The 19,859-nt window shown below is 26.5% G+C and overlaps 1 protein-coding gene across 1 annotated transcript in view; it reads left to right on the top strand.

Annotated features, from left to right (window-relative positions):
- LOC107444401 (muscle calcium channel subunit alpha-1) overlaps positions 1-19,859 on the top strand; it is a 221,011-nt gene that overhangs the window by 113,759 nt on the left and 87,393 nt on the right. Inside the window, exons 3-5 of the mRNA XM_043039109.3 lie at positions 949-1,054; positions 6,753-6,892; positions 18,612-18,718. Coding sequence (XP_042895043.3) covers positions 949-1,054; positions 6,753-6,892; positions 18,612-18,718 — 353 coding nt within the window. The remainder of the gene's footprint in view (positions 1-948; positions 1,055-6,752; positions 6,893-18,611; positions 18,719-19,859) is intronic.

Genomic DNA, 19,859 nt, shown 5'->3' with positions numbered 1-19,859 from the left:
GGTTTAAGAATAATCAAATGATGATATTCATATCTGCAGCATCTCAATTTTTACAGATTTATAAACCTACAAATATAATAAAAAGAGAGCTTGACGTTTAATAAAAGATTATTAATATTTTGAAAAATTCTCCAATTAGCTATTTCTTTTCTATTCATTCTTCTACATTAATTGTTTAAAAATGTATGGGAAAATAGTTAAATAACAATTTATTTAACTGTTATTTTACCATATTAAAAAAAGTTAAATAACTATAAATGAGATGGTAATCAAACTGCGAACTGTGAGTATGGTGTAAATAGAAGTCTCACCCACTCTCCCAGCTAGAGGGGGGTGGACTAATATCAAGACAGTAGCGGCGATGGTTAGATTGGCAACATCGTACAGCAAAAGACATGCGAAAACAATCGCTCCCGCATTAAATACTAACACAAAATGAGGTAAAAAGGCTCAGTCTTGCATCCTTACGCAATAAGGTAAATCATTTACTGCTTCCTAATATGGAAGTGAAGGAGGGACAGATTCTAAAAATAACTCCTCCTTTGAAATATAAATCTAATTATAATTCAATGGTATGTTTTCAGCCTTGAATTCCCAAAATAGAATATTTCTACATTTATTCTTTACCAAAGACAATTTGTGAAAACGAAAGAGTTTTAATGGTTTCATTAATACAAAAGTATTTATAATTTTTGTATTGCACACATACCCCCCCCACACACACATATATATATATATATATATATATATATATTATTCTAATAGTCTAGTTATTATAGTAAAATGGTGTATTCAAAATGTCATTGTAGTATATGCAAATTATAATCATTATAGAACATATGAATTTTTATTGCTAAAAATATTTAAATTGTATTTTGATTAATAAAATCATTGAAAATATTTTATATATATGTATAAAATGATTTGTCCTTAATTTCTTTTTCTTACGCCATTTGAATATCTTATCCTTTTCACCATATTTTGCAACTGCGTAGCCTTAGCTATCTACACACCCCACGCAAATATGGATTCTAATAAATTAAATCATTATTTAGTAAGTATAAACTTTTCCATGTTTACCTATTACAATGTAAAATAATCAGGATCAAATTACAGTAAAAAGTACTGACACCCAGAGTGCTACATCTGTAAATTCGTTTTTTACTGTTAAGTTTTACACCTTTATTTTCACAGTAATGTTCAGTCTTTTCATAGAAAGTATTACTATGAAAATTACAGTATATCAGATGTTTTTTCCCTAATATGTTACGGAATAATTGATTCGGAATAGTTTACAGTGTGTGAAATATTTTATTGTTCCATTACAAAATATAGTTATGCGTTATAAACTATGATATTGCATATTCTGGTAGCAAAAAACGATTTCCTTTTTGATTAAAATGAATAAAATAATCCCCTAAAGTTAGTTTGATCAAAAAACAACTTGAATTAGAAATTAGTGGTTAATTCATTTTTTGCAGATGTTCTAACTTAAATTAAATATAAAAAAAACGAATCAAACTAAAATATGCTCTTCTGTTCATTGTAGATGTAAAAAAGGACACGGAACTCATGATTAAAGTCACCCGATTCAAATCTCTCTAGAGCTTAGTTTAATTAACGAACTTGAAATAAATGTTGTTCTATAATTTATTTAGATGCTGTGGAATAGAATTGTGGCTGAGGAACGAGAGCATGAATTAAATAAATAGAATGAATTAAATGTTATGTTTTCAGAGAAAATTGGATAGAAAAGACAAGTTTTTAGGATTGTCGATTGTTGAAAGTTAGACTTTTAAGTGTTAAAATAGACTTTATTTTATGTGAACTATAATTTTTTTTATTTTGTAATTTCTTTTACTTTGTATTATAAATATTTGCAAACTCTTATGAGCACAAATATTGTTTTTATATTGAGTTTGGTTTTCGTAAGTTAATTTTATAGCCTTTAAAAATATTTTATTCTGTTTGTACACCAACTTTTTTATCATAAATTCCTATTATATTAACATTTTTTAAATAGTTTATTTATAACACTTAGCATTAAAGTAAATATCGCATATATTAAAAATAGAAAGGTGGCAATTCTGATAGAATATTACATAAATTTAAATGAAATATACTAATCAGATCGATGTTTGATAATAATCACTTATAAATAACAACAAAAATTTTAAAAAGTTAACTATTATTTTTTAAATTATTAATTCCTTTTGCTCTTGAAATTGTATTTTATCTAAATTTTTTTAAAAGAAATTAAAAATGGTTAGTTCTCCTGAAAAAGCATAAATAAATTTTTTTTTTAATCATCAGACATTGTTGGATTTTTTATAATTTTGATTTTGTTGAAATTTTCTGAATATGCTAATTAAAGAAAACTATTAGGCACTTTTTGTTTTCATTTTTGCGAAAAGATTTTTTCTCAACTTATTGTGGAGTCAAAATTAGATAGGATACTCTAGAATTTTGAAAAAAATACATCTATTTCCATGCGAAACTATTTTTTGTGAAATGAGTGAGCCATGAAACTGACCAATTGCAACTTTTAAACTATTTATTTTCTATGCTACCATATATTCTTCTATGCTACCATATATTTTTTACTACTTTAATATTATCTATTAAGACATAATTAGTTTCAGAGGACCTTTGTTTCAAAGGACGAATTCATTAGAAAATCTTAAAAATACTTAAATTCTTCTTTAAAATTCTTAAACTTTAACTGACAAAATCTACTTCCTCCAACAGTGAACTACAAAACTATATATTTCTGTGAATGCATATTAATGAATAGCACCAAAAAATGAACATATGTGTGATGTACATTTACCCTGACCTTGACATTGACCTCATAATAGCAAGAAACTACAATTTGGCCCAAATTTCAAAGTCATTAATCGCTTTTGCCGAACTAGGAAAGTATGAAATTTGTTGAAAAAAAAAAGCCTTAAGTATAACCAAAACTGAATCAATTCACAGATATATGGTTACTGATTTAACGTTTGTCCAATATGGCCCTAAACATTTAGGAACGTATCTAAATAATTGAATACAAAAGTACTTAAGGGAAAGATGCAAATTGTTTTGAAAATGTGATTTAAGCTCAATATGAATATCTGAAGTTATTCTTTCCCGAAGTGTGCTTTGTTCTCTATCTAGAATTAAAGGAGGTTAAGAGGACAAACGAGGAAAAACAGGGAAAGTGACATAATGTTTTCGATGTAATGTTTTACTCTGAATAAAAGGAATTTGCACCCCAGTGAATATATTTTATACAGAAGAACTTACTCATGTTTATCATGATATAGAAACAGAACAAATTGTGACTTAATATCAATTTGAATACATATCTATGCGTCAAACATTGTTGTCTGGTCGAGTGAAGTATTAGTTCCAATATATTTTTCAGCAATCGATAGGAACATTAAAGTTCGTTAAAATTTTAACGTTATAAAAAAGTTTTGCATAAAAAAATATAAATGAACTTTTATGCACTTACTAACTTAAAACATTTGCAAATTTAATTTTTGAGATATTATACATTAAAAAGACATAAATATAAACTTAACTTTCTTAAACTTACTTAACTTAAACTTGGTAACTTAAACTTGCAAAGATTTACTCGTGACAGGTTTTAAACAGAAGGAATTTTTTTCTTGCCATCATAGAAAGTTTTCAAAATAATTCACGGTTTTTTAGCGTTACATATACTAAATTTCTCTAACATATTTTTGAAATAATGAATGTTATAATCATTATTCAAAAAGCAAAGAAACTTTAAAAAAAAGTTGCTATTTGAATACAGCACATTATATATAGGAATTCAGAAGCTAATATCCATTTCATAGTAAATAAAATACCGGCTTAGATAAAACAATTTTTCTCTCTCCAAATATTTAATTCTTAATTCTTTTCTCAATAAAAGTAACAATTAACTTTTTATTTAATTTTAACTACTGGATATCCAATTCTATTTTTAAATTTATGTGCTGATTTTCATTTTTTAAACGTCGTTGAGCAGTTACGCAATTTTTGGTTTACGACTACTAACGTTCAACTCCGTAGACTTGTAATTTTGAACCCTATCCAGAAGTCAGGGGAACTCCTGGATCAAGTATTGGATTAAATTTGCCTTCGTGGAGCGCTTTGTTACATGGTAACGTTACTTTTCGTTACTGTATTTCCGTTGCATGGAGCGGAAAACTACGAAAACCTCTCCTGAATAGCCAGATAGCAAGGAGACTCTAACGCATGATCCGTCTTCCATTGAGGATATTTTATAGGACTGTGGTCGGTAAAAGCCGGGTGCGAAATTCGCATCAATCAGACATCGCTGGGGTTTGAACCCAGCTCACCTAATCAGTAAAATTTAAAATTTAGATTTTTTTTAAAATTTTTATTATTCATATTTAATTTTTCAATCATTATCTTTCCCGATTTTTATCGTCAATTTTTAAAGATTAAGATACAGTTACTTTTTCGTGTAATGACAGACGAAACTGAAATCAGAAATCAACTCACGAAAACTATACTAAAGGGCTTTTTTTCGTTGTTTTACTCAGAGTATTTAGCTATTTTTTATTCGAATAAATTTTAAATTTAAGACAAATAAAATTTCTTTTTGAAAATTAATTTTTGAAATACTAATTTTTTTTGTTGTCAGAATTTTCTAAAATTTTTGAATTTTCTCGGACTTCAAATGTATTTTCTGAAGAATGTTGATTTTGAGAAAATTTCTCTAAGCTAACACACATTACAAGAAAAAGTTTGTTATTAAATTATTTGAGCTTTTGAATGAAAATTTTGCATAATGTTAGCGATGTTTTGAAATAAAAGCTAAAGGCTAAGTTAGAGTTTGCTATTTTTTATAACCTTTAAGTAAGAATACTTATAATTTTTTTAAAAAAAATTCGATATTAAACACTGTATTTAATTTCATTCTATAGTTTTCTTCTTCAATTTTTTAAAATTTACTTTCAATATACTGATATACACATATAATTGAACTAGAAAATTTTTTATTTTGTAATTTATGCATTACAATCTGTTTTAGAGCTGCTAATAATTTTTAAGCTCCAATTTGCCCCTTTTTTAAAAATATTTCATAAATTTTTGAACTTTAATTTACAATTATAATTTTAAGAGGCTGGATTACCAAATATGAAATTAAAATTTTAATTGAACCACTTTTTAAGAAATAAAATCATGTCTAAACATGTCGGACACCTAAGAATGGCTATAATTTGACTCATATTAATATTTACCAATAATTAATTAATATTTACTCTTTTAACTCACTTTTCAAATAGCATATGTATAAAATACATTTCACGTTCTGCTTGCACGTTAAACAAACACATCTAATTTAATGACTTAAGCGAAAGTTAGGAAAAACAACAGTTCAATAAAGAAATATTAAGAATTTTTTTTTCAATTTCATTTTAAAAATGAAAGAAGTTTATGCACTTGAAAGAATAAAATCAGAAAAGATAAGAAAAAGATCTAGTTAAAAATAATTTATTTATGAATTTTGAAGTCTATTCATTTTCTCTCGAGTAAAAATCAAAATTAAACTCCAAACATTTTAAACCCACGTTAAACAAAATATGAAACATGAGCCGTTGTTAAAAATTATTGCACGAAATAAAAAATATATCCGAAAAAGAAAATTGCTTCTGCATATTTTTCTTTCTTCCTGAGAATAATTAAAAGTAATTTATTTGTCAGACGTTCGAATTTTTTGTTTTTATTTTAAAACAGCCTTTGCTAAAATATTATTGATTTAAAGAGGAAATTTCAAATTAGTGTTTTAATTTAAAACCTTGAATAAGCTCAGAAGTTTAATAATAAAATATTCGAAAGTAGTTTGTTTTAAATAAGCACTTTAATATGTTCGTAGTATTACCTTTTTTTATTTAAATATTATTTATCAAAAAATTAAAGTAATAATGAGGAGAGATTTTAATCTTTATTCATTATTCATTATGTTTGAAAGTTGAAATTCATTTAAACTTAAAAATATATAGGAACAAATTTAATGCAGTGTATACGCTCACTGTAAGCAATTTTCGGATAAAATTTCAGGATAGAGTACAGGCACTCAGGGTGCCGGTTCTTTTTACTGTAAAGTCTATTTTTATCGGAACATGTCACGGAACAAAAAAAAATGATGTACAGTAATTTTTACTACAATAATTACCGTAAAACCACTGAATCAATTTAATTACATAAATATTACTGTATAAAGAAAGGTATAATATTTTATTGTCGATTTGTATTTAACGAGAAAATGGATTTACAGACAATGTATTCGAAGTGCCGGTTTTTCATACCGTAATATTATCAGGATTTCGTTTCAGTGCAGTTCAGTTACATTTTAAAGGTTTCTAAGAATTAAATGTTAATTACTGCACAGTTGTGTAATAAACAGTTTGAAAATGTTATTTTTTGTTCATAAAGTATTTTTTAAGCATTTTAACAAACTTTAGTTTCATTCTATTTCTGTCTTTTAAAAACAGTGCTATAAGCTGAAAAAGCAAAATTATTAAAAGCTTTTGAAATAATAATTTAAGGAGAATGAAAAAAATGTGCGAATCCGTTCAGAATTATTTAATTATTTTAAAACATATTGATGAAACATAGGTTTCATAAATAGGTATGAATTTATTTAATTGCCATTACATTCCTCAATAACGCTTATTAAATTTTATAATAAATACCTAATGGAGTAATTATGAAAATTTTTCTTCCAGGAAAAAACAGAATATTTGTTTTTAGTCATTTTTATGATCGAATGTATAATGAAAATTATTGCTTATGGATTTTTGTTCCACCCTGGTGCCTACTTACGCAATGGTTGGAACTTTCTAGATTTCATCATCGTTATTATAGGGTGAGTATAAATTTAAATATTCAATGTCCATGTATCGATCTGTGACGATAGCGATGAGAAATATATTAATTTTATGCAAAGCGAATTTGAAGCAGTTTATTTTTATATATATACTTTATAAAATGCAGTTATTTTAAATATTATTCATTAAACATCTTTACGTTTTTAGAAATGTTTGTAAGCAACTTGTTTTTTGGGATTTATGCATAAGAATCATATGTAGTGGAATTTATGGCATTATGGGAGTTATGGGATTTATGCATCAATGTTAGGGCTAAAATCATTAAGGATTTTTCATTAAGCCTAATTTTTTAGAAATATTCTTTAGGTATTCAATTTATGAAAAAAAATTTAAGTTAGTTTTAGTGGTTTATAATGATGCAACGATTTTTATCATTTTATTTAGTCCTTTCATCATTACACAATTCTTGTACCTAACACAATTATTGTATTTTGATAAGAATTTTCACTTCATAGGAATCAAAGGACATTTTTATTAAAAATTGCATAATCAAATAAGCTAAACATAGATGCATTACAAAAATTGTCTGTAAAGTTTCCTTAATAGAAATTAATAGTTATTATTTATATCGGTAATCTTTGTTTCATTTCTTGATTTCGAATTTTATCTTGCATTCAAACGTTGGGTAAGGTGTATTTAGCTAACATAGAGGACTTTGGGTTGTTCAATTTTAGTTTCGAGGCAAAGCGAGATTTTTAATTAGCATTTTTATCTTACATATTCCAGAAGATTTCTAACTTTAATATAAAACTCAGCATTTTAAAAATTCTATTGCAAGATTTGCTCTTAAAAACATTTGCTGTCACCGATTATTCACACTTAAGAGTACAACTTTCACTGTTCGAAAAAAATGTATTACAAAAAAGATATTTATCAAATAATTTCAAACTAAAGAATTTTAATTTTTATGCAAACGATTTTTTTAATTTTTCAAATGTTTTGAACTGAATTTTCAATCAAACGAACTTCGAATCGACTACATTGAATATAAAGTTGTGCAATACCGTTCTCACCAGCTTATCGTATTAAAAAAGGAAAAATTCATCTATCGATGTGAAATGTTTTCACAGTAGCATGAAATATATGTGTCTGCAATTGCATGTTTGGAAAATAGTTGTCATTTATTAATGAAGACATTTTGAACTGTATTGTACGGAGAAAAGAATTCTGGTGAAATGAGAGCACTATATAGTAATGACATTTCTTGTAAAAAAACATAATTCTTGTTTAAAAAACCATTATATACTGTTAAAAAACAAATTATGGTAACGTTTTACCAAAAACTCTGGTTTCAAAATAATAGTTTTTATTACCACATATTTTTAAAAAAAATACATAACTGAAATTTAAATCTAAACGAGTTTTGCCAAAGTCATTATCAAAGCTTCCTCATTATCGTAGTTTTCCCACGGAGCTAGAAACACGGTTAATAATGTGGTAGTTTTGACCTTCCTCAATGTGGTTTTAAAAATAGTAAAATGCGAAATTCAAAATTGCGCTTATACATTTTCAGACAAGTAATAAGAAGTGTGAAGGTTATTTAAAAGTTGGAAGGGTAAATTACCCTTTGATACTTAAATGTTTAAAACAAAAGATGCTTTTAACATTTATATAAAATTCGTCATCTTGGAAAGCTAAATTATTTCTAGTTTCAAGTGAAACTTTTTTTTTGTATTTCCAAAACATTATCCTAAGTATTTTTTATTCAAATAATAATTTTCTAAAAAGCAGAAAAGCTTATTACATTATTCAGCTACAAGAACGGAAGGATACATCCTTGATGGCTACCATAAAAGAATTTTCAGTTGACAAAGGATTTCAGAAATTGCCAGCTTGTGAGTTAAAATATTAGCCCGTGTATTCCATTATAAGCACTGTTTGTTTTCCACATTAAAGGATTTACACGAAGTGAAATTTAGGTTCTCTAGCAGAGAATTGAATTTTCCAAGCAATTTCTTTTCGGATTAAGAACAATAGGGTTGCTTTTGTTGCTTATTTCTTAAGAGGATATAAGTTTGGAGATGCTTGTTTATTTTTGTTGTTGTTGTATAACGTGAAAACATTTTTTTTCAATGACTTTTGGAAATGTCAATTAAGGATACTCCCAAACTTCTAATAAACCGATAGCAGATGTTTAGGAATATATTGAAGGATTATAACTTCCTATACCGCTTGAAAAATATCAAATATAAGACAATATTCAGCAAAGCATTAGAAAAAATGTGCATTGCATAAGAAATGAATAATCTCAAGAAATTTTAGAGTAAAAATATTCATGGTAATGGAACTTCAGATATTTTTATTTGACGCTAATGAAGTTTAAAAGTACGTTTTTGTGACTGATTTCGTAACTCGAAGCATCATATGCACTTATAATTTAGCATACTTGAGGTCACCCTCTCAAACCATTAAGAATGTATCATAAAACGTGAAGATTTAATCATTAGATCAAAAGTTATTTTAAAGCACTTTTTTTTAAAGTACTGCACATCTTTACTCGAAAATATACTACTGGAAAAGTTTTTTATACCACTCTAAAGTATGTAAATATTTTGAAAATGGGTTGTAATTATTAAAACATGCTTCGAGAACAGTACTAAATATCATTTGGAGAAATACAAGAATTTGTAAATATATATTGAAAAAAATTTTATTTAGAATTCGCACTCAGAAATAAGTCAAATTTAATTAGACGAAAACAACAGAGAGAATACTATTTCAAATTACAGGGAAAGTAACATTTTTAAATACTATTGGGAGTTCGGATAATATTCAAGATCAAATTCTCAGATATAGTCAATTAATATACTAAATTCTATGTACTACATTGTACTTCAATTGAAGCTTGCTTTTTGTAATTAACAGTTGAAAATTGCAGAAATGGATTGAGGAGCATTATATCTAATCGATTTTGTTTGGGAAAATAATAAATTATGTCACTAAAATGATAAGCATTTTTGATGGTAGGGAAATTAGTAATTAATGCGAATAACCTTCTTGTTCATATTAACAGTTAAAAAAGATTAAGAAAAGTATAAACTTTTCAAACAATGTGAATTAAAATACGCTGAAAAACTTAATTAACTCATTAAATTCTTTAAAATACTTGTCGTACTGCGAAGTTTTCGCTGCGGTTTTGATTACATTTCTGCTGAACAATGATATGACTTTTCAAAATAAGCTTTTAAATTAAAATCTTTAAAAATATTTCACCGTCTGTGAGACAAGAATAATCTTAATTAGTTTGTCATTTCATTAGTTTTTGTCGCCTTAAGATCTTTCGAGTGAAAACTAATTAAGGCTTCGTAAGTATTAAGTTAGTATTACAGCTATTTCAATTAAATAAAACTCATTTTCTAAGACTTCTCATTTCCTGTCCATTGCATTTGGCAAGATTTTGATTCCGCCAAATGAGAGCCATCGTGTAATTGAAATGCATTCAGATGAATTAGCTTTGGTGAAATTATTGAAAAGAGAGTACAATTTAACTTAAACTAAAATTTTGTTTTAAATTGAATAATTTTAATTTTAATTATTCACGTTAATTTCACGAGAGTTTGAATTCACTTCAGGGTATATAAATGCAGTCATTACTAATTAAAAATATTTAACGTGAATTAGAAAGTGAAGTTAATTTAATCAAATGTTAAGTAAAGAATAACTCTTTAAATGTGTGTAGCATGTAGAGTTCTACATATTTAGATAATAAATTCATATGATTAAATTAGGAAAGATACAATTCTTATCGCAATATATAACTTATATTATTTTTGTTAGTTAAATTTGAGGTGATAAAAAAATATTTTTAATCGATGGCTTCAATTAGATAGAAGTGATTTCTCTCAAATTAAAAAATAATTATTCACTTATTAATAAAAATACTTAATAATATCATTTATTTAGAAGCGAAGAAAAAATTATAGAGTAATAGTTATTTTCTTTCAAAAGAATAAATTTGAGTAATAACGTACTTATTATAAATTGATTCAAATAGAAAATACCTAATGCGAGTATTTTTTTAAAACTCACAATTTTAAATAAGTTTTCTCTTTCTCACTAGCAAAGCAGACTTAAAAATACTACCCAAATAAACTTTTAAAAATTATAAGCATGTGATCATTTTAGTTTTCTTACTCAAAAAGCAACAATGTCTAATTAAAATTACTTTCCGATTGCTTATATAAAAATATCCCTTTAAAACATATCAATCAGCGGTTGAAGCTCAATCCAATAATTAATATAAATTAAATGTTTATGATTTTTTACTGTAATTAATTAATATAGTACAATATTAATTAATTACAGTAGACATTTTCATTCAAGTCTTTACTCAACATGTGAAATTTAAAATAGAAAACCAATGAATTTAATTTTCATTTTCATTCCAAGGAAAAAATACGAAGAATTAAAATGCTGTTTCGCTTTCAGATAAGGCTAAGCAGATAATTTCAGAATCGATGAGAGTTCTATGGAATCATAAGATATTAGATGATTCTGCAGAGCTTTATTGCCAAAAATGACCATAGAACTCCGTCTGCTAGTTAGCTGATTTTTTAGAACGATAATAATCCAGTTAGTTCTTATCTGTAGATTTTTTCTGGACTCTATTTTAGGATCATAAAAAGCATTTATTAAGATATTCTATAACATATTTCTTCTTAAATTAATATTAATTCAAATTTTAGAAGAAAAAAAAATTTGATACAATAATTAATTCTAAAATACACCCATCAATTGCTAAAACGATTTTCAATAATTAAAAGAAATTAAATGCTTAAAATTTTTAATCAGTGCTCACTAATACAGTAAACTGCGACAATTAAAATTGGTCTGTTTTCATTTAAAATCTGAAACTCAAATCAGAAGAATCTAAAATTAATCTTTATTAACGTGGAAAAAATAAGATGAATAAATTCTAATTTTCATATAAGACCAAGCAGATCGTTTCCAAGATTATGAAATCCCTCAGGAATCTCAAGCTATCAGATAATTCCACAGAGCTTTATTATCAGAAATGATAGCACTCCATCAGATCTTTTAGAATGATAATTATCCTTATTGTTCTTAACAGTAGACTTTCTCTTGACTCTATCTTACGATCTTTAAAATTATTTACTGAAATATTTCGTAATAATAATTCTTAAATTCAACATAATTCAGATTTATGTAAAATAGTAATAATTGATTATTTTGAATATTTTAATTGCGGTAAGTTAAAATCCGAACTGAAACTTTAGAAATACGAACTGAAACTTTGATGATAGCGCATGCGCGCATCCATTGGATAACCTCCCCCAAATACCTTTATATTAATTGGCTTTTACGTATGAGATTTGGATGTAAGATGTTATGTTTTGTCTGCTTGTTAATTGTATACTATTGCTGATGTTGTTTTTCTAAATTAAGTGTTATTAATTTTACGATCTACCCAATTTAGAACTTCGGTGGACATCCTTTAATTAAGTTAAGCGACATTAATTACTGTCTATTAATTGAAAACTCGAAACTGCAACGTTTTAAAGCACTCTAATTCAAAATCTGAAAACAAAATCTTTTCAAAAACAAAAAGCATCCCCTATTAATCTCTTTTCTTAAAAAAAAATAAGTAAATAAAAGGAAATAAGAAGAATCAAAATTGCTTTTCGCTTCTTATTTTCAGATAAGACCCAGCAAGTCGTTGTCGAGTACGATAAAAACCCTGCGGAATCATAAAGTCATCGATTATCAGAAATGATCAAGAAACTTTGTCAGCTAGATATATGATCTTCTAGAACGACGATCATCCTTAAAGTTCTTATCAATAGACTTTCCCTTGACTCAACTTTAGGATCTTTTAATCGAATGGGAAGTTTTGGAGATACATTCTATCGATTTTATTTTCTCTAATCTCTGTTTTCACAAAAGAACATTTGTTCATCGATATTTCTTTTTTTTTCTCTCCTTATTCTTCTCAAAAACATCCCATTCGAATATTTTTTGGAATAAAATATTGCTCAGACTCTTGGGTATTAGATTCGAAAAACGTGACCATTGTTTGGAGAATCATCGATGGAATGTTTGATGAGTTATGCTGAAACTTGAATAAATGTTGTGTTTTGGAAGTGTAATTTTTCGTTGTTTGCCTAACAAAATTAATTGGAAACTGGTTCAATATTTACTTAGGCCTGGAATTAATTTGTGTTGCTGCAGGGCTGAATCTGTTTTTGCTTCTTTTTGCAATAATAATAAAAATGATAAGTTTGAAAACGTTTCAGATTTAAATTTGATCCTTTGTTGTAAAGCTATGTGTTAAAGTGACTTGTGAATTCTATTTTGAAAATACTTCATCCGTCATATAGATGCATTCACAAAAGCATTTTATTACAAGGAATAAAATAATGTGTGGAAATGTCTGTAGCCATTACGAGAACAATTATTGAAATTATTGCAAGCATTAGAAAAAAAGTTTTTCTTTTCTTTTTTTTGCATTCATAAAAGAATGTTGCCATTAGTATGATCATGTTAATAATTTAGTATTATTTAAAAAAAACTATGTATTTTTTTACACGAAAAATTAAGTACTTTTTTCACGAAATACAATGCATTTAGCTGGGCTACAGATATAATAACACTGATAAAAATAAAATTTTGTTTTATTTATACAAATACTTGACCTTACTTAATTCAGTTGTTGAATTTCAAATTTGATATAAGCTTTGCTCCTGATGCTACAGATTTTTTAAATGACATTTTTAGTCAATTTTTTGTCGAACTGTGCAAGTTTAAGAACGTTAAATATAACAGAGATAGCATAAATGTTGCGATAAACTTCTAATGGGAGTTAGGGCTTTTCATCAGGTTTTAAAATGCATAGGCATCCATGCCTAGAAATATCTTCGCATGTGGCTCGGAGCGCTTACCTATTATGATGTGTTCAAAAGCACAAGAAGAAACTGTTCGTAATAGAGAAGCGTCCCTAGTGGCGTATGACAGCACTTCCAGACATGGATTTCTTTGCAATTTCAATCCGGATGATGAGCCTTAACTCTATATTATGCATAATGTTTATAAAATTGTACATTTTGAATAAAAATATACTAAAAATGTGTTTTAAAAGAACTGTAGCTTGGAAAGAGAAATTGATTGCAGATGTGAAATTAGCGATGCGAAAGTATTTAAGATCTGTTAAAAATAATCTCATGTAACAGAAAACAAAAAAAAAAATGTTAGCCGGTTTAATCTATGGAAAATGTATGAAATATGCGAATTTCTCATATAAAGTATTGTAACATTGTAAAGAATCCTATATTATTTTTAATTAAGAAAAATAAAAAAAAAGAATTCTGAAAGTTGAAACTATTTAGATTACTTAAATTATTTTATCAAAAATATAAATACGTTACCCAAATTTATTTTCTTAATTTTAGTTTTGGTATCAAAAAGCTTCCATTTTTCAAAAAATAACTATCGATGAAAACTACTTAATTGGAGGGATTGTCCACTGAACCAGAATGGGACAGTGGTTAATGCAGTTGCAGTGAGCTGTCATTTTTAAGGTCTGTGGTTCAATCTCTGCAATTTCAAGGTCACATAGCTTCATATTCATAGGTACTAGCTTGCCTCAGAAGTAAAGGTAATCATTGCAAAATATTGACCTCACTGCAACCATCACGCACTTGGGCATGATATTGGAGATCCTTTACCTCCAAAACCATTTTAGCCTCCAACTATCTGTTACAGAAGGGATTTGCTTTTAACTAGTCTTTACTACGATATTGAAGAGCGTTTACCTCCAAAACCTTTTTAGCCTCCAACTGTCTGTTACAGGAGGGATTTGCTTTTAACTAGTCTTTATTACGATATTGAAGAGCGTTTACCTCCAAAACCTTTTTAGTCTCCAACTGTCTGTTACAGAAGGGATTTGCTTTTAACTACTCTTTACTACAATATTGAAGAGCGTTTACCTCCAAAACCATTTTAGCCTCCAACTATCTGTTACAGGAGGGATTTGCTTTTAACTAGTCTTTATTACGATATTGAAGAGCGTTTACCTCCAAAACCTTTATAGCCTCCAACTGTCTGTTACTGCAGGGGTTTGCTTTTAACTACACTTTACTATGATATTGGAGAGTCTTTACCTCCAAAATCTTTTTAGTCTCCAACTGTCTGTTACAGAAGAATTTACTTTAAACTATTATTTGCTTAAGGGGATACATTTATCGTGATTGTTTCTTAATAAATAATTAATTTCAGAACAAAATTTATTATGCAAAGCTAACAGCGAGTTATAGAATAAAAATTTATGTTCAAAAAGTTTTGTAGTATAAGGGAATACAAGTAAATGCTCCAAAAGGTGCAAAATGAAAAGCACGATTGGAAAATTGTTTTTAGTATACGGTAATACAATTATTATGTAAATGCACCAAAAGGTGGGAATTGAAAAGTTACATTTAGAAAGTTCTTTGTAGCATGAGACAATACAGGTATTGCGCAAAATACGCCAAAAGGTGTAAAAAGAAAATGTACCTTTAGAATGTTCATAGTAGTATGTAGTAATGCAATTATTTTGTAAATGCGAAAAGTCAATATTGCTGGATCGAAAACTTAAACTGCAAATTAAATTCGATGCTGTGATTACCACTTCAGATTTCAATATCAAAGAAATATATTACTTTACAGATAAATAGCTTTCAATAGAATACGTAAATTATAAAACAATTCATCACATCAATAAATTAATTGCTGGTTTCTAAGTCATTGCTGGTCATAAGTAAACTGAATCATTCGTATTCCTGGTCTGTCTTAATTCTTTTGAAACCTTAATTAATTTAAAATAGTTGCATGGTTTTTATGCACTAAAAATACTTTAATAATTACAAAAACTGTAGTTTAATCTATTTTTAGACATGTTTCTGACAAAAAATTTTTATTTAGTAATTTTTTTTATTTTGATTTTAAAGCTTCTTTTATTCCGAGATTTTTATTCTTTTACGTTCTAATAGCTCTATATTTTTCTTAATTTTTTAAACAAAGAAAATTACAGAAATAAACGATGATTCAAATCTTCAGCATTTTAGTTTAATTCAACAAAATTGAGATACAAAAAATGAAATTTCTTGAGGTTAAATATTTTAAACACGCAAGTCTAACAAACAACGTGCTAACCTATAAAATCTAGGAATTTGCAAACCGTACAAATACAGACGTGTGTTGATATATTTCTTTTAATTCTGCGAAGTTTTTCTATCTTTTCTCGGTTTGGTTGTTGAAAACCAGCCAAAAATATCTAAAATATCCGTTTCAGAAACATTTCCATATTGCATGCCATTTTTTTTTCTCCGTTGATGTGTCAAAAGAAAATGAAACAGGAAAAATATTTCTCATAAATTCAAAACTGTGCGTGCAAGTAAAATTGGACTTCCTTAGGTATAAGTTACAGCAAAGAAAGTGTTGATTGCCTGAAAAAATAAAACTTAAGTTGAATTTTCTTCTTTTTAAAAAGTAAAAAGTTAAAATTGTGTTATGAGTTTTATTTGCGGTTTGCTTATTTTTCGTGAGTCCATCGTATTTAAATATTTATAAAAAAATTATTAATGCGTGAAAAATCAATAAAAATGTAATAAAAACATGAAATACTTTAGAATGAATTCGAAAAAAAATATATTCTTTTATGATATATTATTTTATAAAGTGCATGGAAAAACACTTGTGTTTAAAAAATTCTATCATATTTGAAATTTTTTTAAAAATTTCAATTGTATAGTATCTGCAATTTTGATCTTACATTACTTGTAAGAAAATGAAAAATTTTAAACTGCCTTATTTTTGCAGTTTATTTTCCACATTTTCACTTAATATTTTACCAAAACTTTATAATGCTGATAGTTTATATCAGCTGAACGGTACAAAAGGAAATTAAAACCTCGTTTATTTCTTTTAAAATTCCAGCTTTTCTTGAATAATATATCAAATACAATTTGCAGAACAATATCACAGAATTTCACTATGTATAAACGTATTCAGAAAAATAAAATAAATAATAAAACTACGTTAATTAGAAAAATTTCATAAAATTAAACAAGCAACAGCTGAGAAATTTATCTTGTGCAATATATTCAATTTTCAACATTGTTCTATCAGAGGAGATCATAATTTTTTATTTCTTTTTTTATAAATTTTATATTTAAAAAATCTAATGCTTAGTTATTCTGTAATGTTTTTCTTTTCTATAATGCGCAGTTGCTCAAATGTTTTGTTTTACCTATAATCAGTAAACATGACATTTATGATTACAAAACAATATTGTGGCTTTCTTCCATTTTTTACTTTTTTCGTTTTATTTTCCTTCTCTTTTTAATGACAAACTTTTCGGGTGACCAAGAATGATCGATGATTTAAGAAATTAATTGAAGGGAAGTGTAATATTAGAGAAATATAAGATTTGCTGATTTCTGCTTTGGAGACGCTTTCTAATTATTTTAGAATTAGTTTCAAATTTATTTTTATTAAATTTAAATTATTTATTCATTATATTTATATTAGATGAAATACGTTATTACTTCCGTATTATTTGATATTTGTATGGTTTTTTGGTCTTATTTTGGAGCACGATCTTGTAATGAACTTTATAATTAGTTTTGAAACTTAGTGAAAATAAATTATTTGGTTTCTAAATTGGAACGCGGTTAACATTTAATTATTTAATCAATTATATTCATTCCCTTTAATTAATTATTCGAATTGTAGTTCATTTTCGGAACACCTAGTAGGTACTAACAACCCTAATTTTTGTTTTTGAATACTTAGTGTTTGAGATTGAAACTCCTGTTTGAGATTGATATGAAACTTCTGTTTCGGGTGTTTTCAATCAATAAAAATATTTATGAAATGGTCCCATATTGGCAGCTCTTGCAAATTATGGAAGAAATGGCGATTAAATTGCAAGTTAGATTAGTTTGTATCAAGTTAAATTCCGATTCAATTTTCTGAATAGTTACTAAGCACCAATTTTAATACGATAACCCAAGACTAATTTACATATTGCTGTACATGTTTCTACGTTATTTATTATTATCGCAGCATGTGTAAAAATAGTAAATTTTGTAAATGTACATGTATTTTATCGTATTCCGACAACTTATTATATGTTTTATAATTATATATTTACTTATTATGCAGTTAATTATTATATATTTAATTATTATATATTTAATTATTATATACTTAATCATAAGATTAAATATTTTAAACGTTATTCTATTTGAAGACAAATGAATGTATAATCACTTAACGTGCAATATTTCTATTGGAGTTCAAAATATAGTAAGTCTGTGTGTAAGGAAAAACGATTACCAGATAAAAATTAATAAATAAAAACATTATTCGACATTTTTTACTATGACTACAATTCATATTAAAACTTAAATTATTAAACAAAAATTCTTTTTCTTAATTTCTAAATTAAGACTTTAAATTTGCAATACTGCATTACATAATTCTTTAAATTGCATCGTAGTTAATAACAAAAGTAGTTAGTTACACTTTCACTTAAAATTTTAATTAAAAATTAAACGGTTGATATCTCTCGCTTTTAGTTACGTAAATTATTTCCGTTTAACTATTATAAGGACGAAACTATTAGTTTTATCTATGTTGTTTGCATAAAATCTGGACATAAAAATATCATTTTTGACTTACTTTCTTTTTCTTCCTTTTTAGTATTATAAGTACAGCTCTTTCAGCCTTGATGAAAGAGGGTTTTGATGTGAAAGCCTTACGTGCATTTCGTGTTTTACGACCTCTTAAATTAGTTTCTGGCGTCCCAAGTAAGAAATCCTATTTTTACTTTTAATAATTAAAGTTGTATTATAAGCCTCTTTTCATTTATAAAAACATCTTCGACAATTTTCTTAAAGCATATTATGTTTTCATTTCAAGAATCTTGTTTTAAATTAATTATATCGTCTGAAAAAATTTGAATTTATGGTAAGTAAAATATGTGTGTTTTTTAATATAATCAATTACCCCTTTTGTTCGTAAAAAATATATTGTTAAAGTATTTTATGCGTCTTTAGGCAATGCTATCATTTCGTATAAAATATAGACTTATTCCATTACACGCTTGAACATTTATTACATACTTCAAAATTTATTACATATTTATTACGCATTTCAGTTATGACATACTTTAATACGAACACTTTAACACAAAATTTATATTTTCTGCTATTCTAATCATGTTAAAAATCTTTTTTAAGTGGTTAAAATTAAATTTTCGGTAATTTAACATTTTATAATCACGTGAAAGAAATATTCAAAATTACTTCAGAACAAATACCAATTGAAAGTCAATTACCAATGCCAATTGATATTTAACCATATTTTACCCGATACCTTAAAAAGCACGCAATTATATATTACATGAGATTTATGGGAAAATAGGTAAAATTTTTAAATTTATTTTGAATTTTTAATGAATTTGTAAAATTAAGCAGCAGCTGTGTTGATAGATTTATATAAGATTTAATCACGAATTTGCAAACATTAAAAATCAACTTTATGCTATAATTCTTTTGCGTAACATGCTCTTTGAATTATTATCAAATTTATGTATTGCCAATCAAATTTCAGAAATTGTTTCCGAAAAATCATTGAAAACTTGGGAATATAACAAACTTATGTTTTATTGATTCTTGTATTAATATTTTTATAAAAATCAGACACAAAAATATATATTGAAGATATTTTAATGAACCGATCGAAGAGAATGTCATGAATTTTCCATTTTTATGATATTCGAAATCCTTCCGGAAAATATCTACATATTGCATAGCTATCAGTTTCCAATCATATATTGCTTCCATTCTCAAATAATGTAAAAGAACCTACAAAAAAGATCCTCATACACATAAGCCCAGGTCTCAGATATACCCAGAAGCCGCTATTATGTTGAAAGAATAATACGCC

Source organism: Parasteatoda tepidariorum, chromosome 1 (assembly GCF_982258835.1).
Source record: "Parasteatoda tepidariorum strain Cologne lab strain chromosome 1, Ptep-v5.0, whole genome shotgun sequence".
NCBI classification, from domain to species: domain Eukaryota; kingdom Metazoa; phylum Arthropoda; class Arachnida; order Araneae; family Theridiidae; genus Parasteatoda; species Parasteatoda tepidariorum.
The sequence above is the reverse complement of the archived record's forward strand: the minus strand, read 5'-3'. Positions and strand labels throughout refer to the sequence as shown.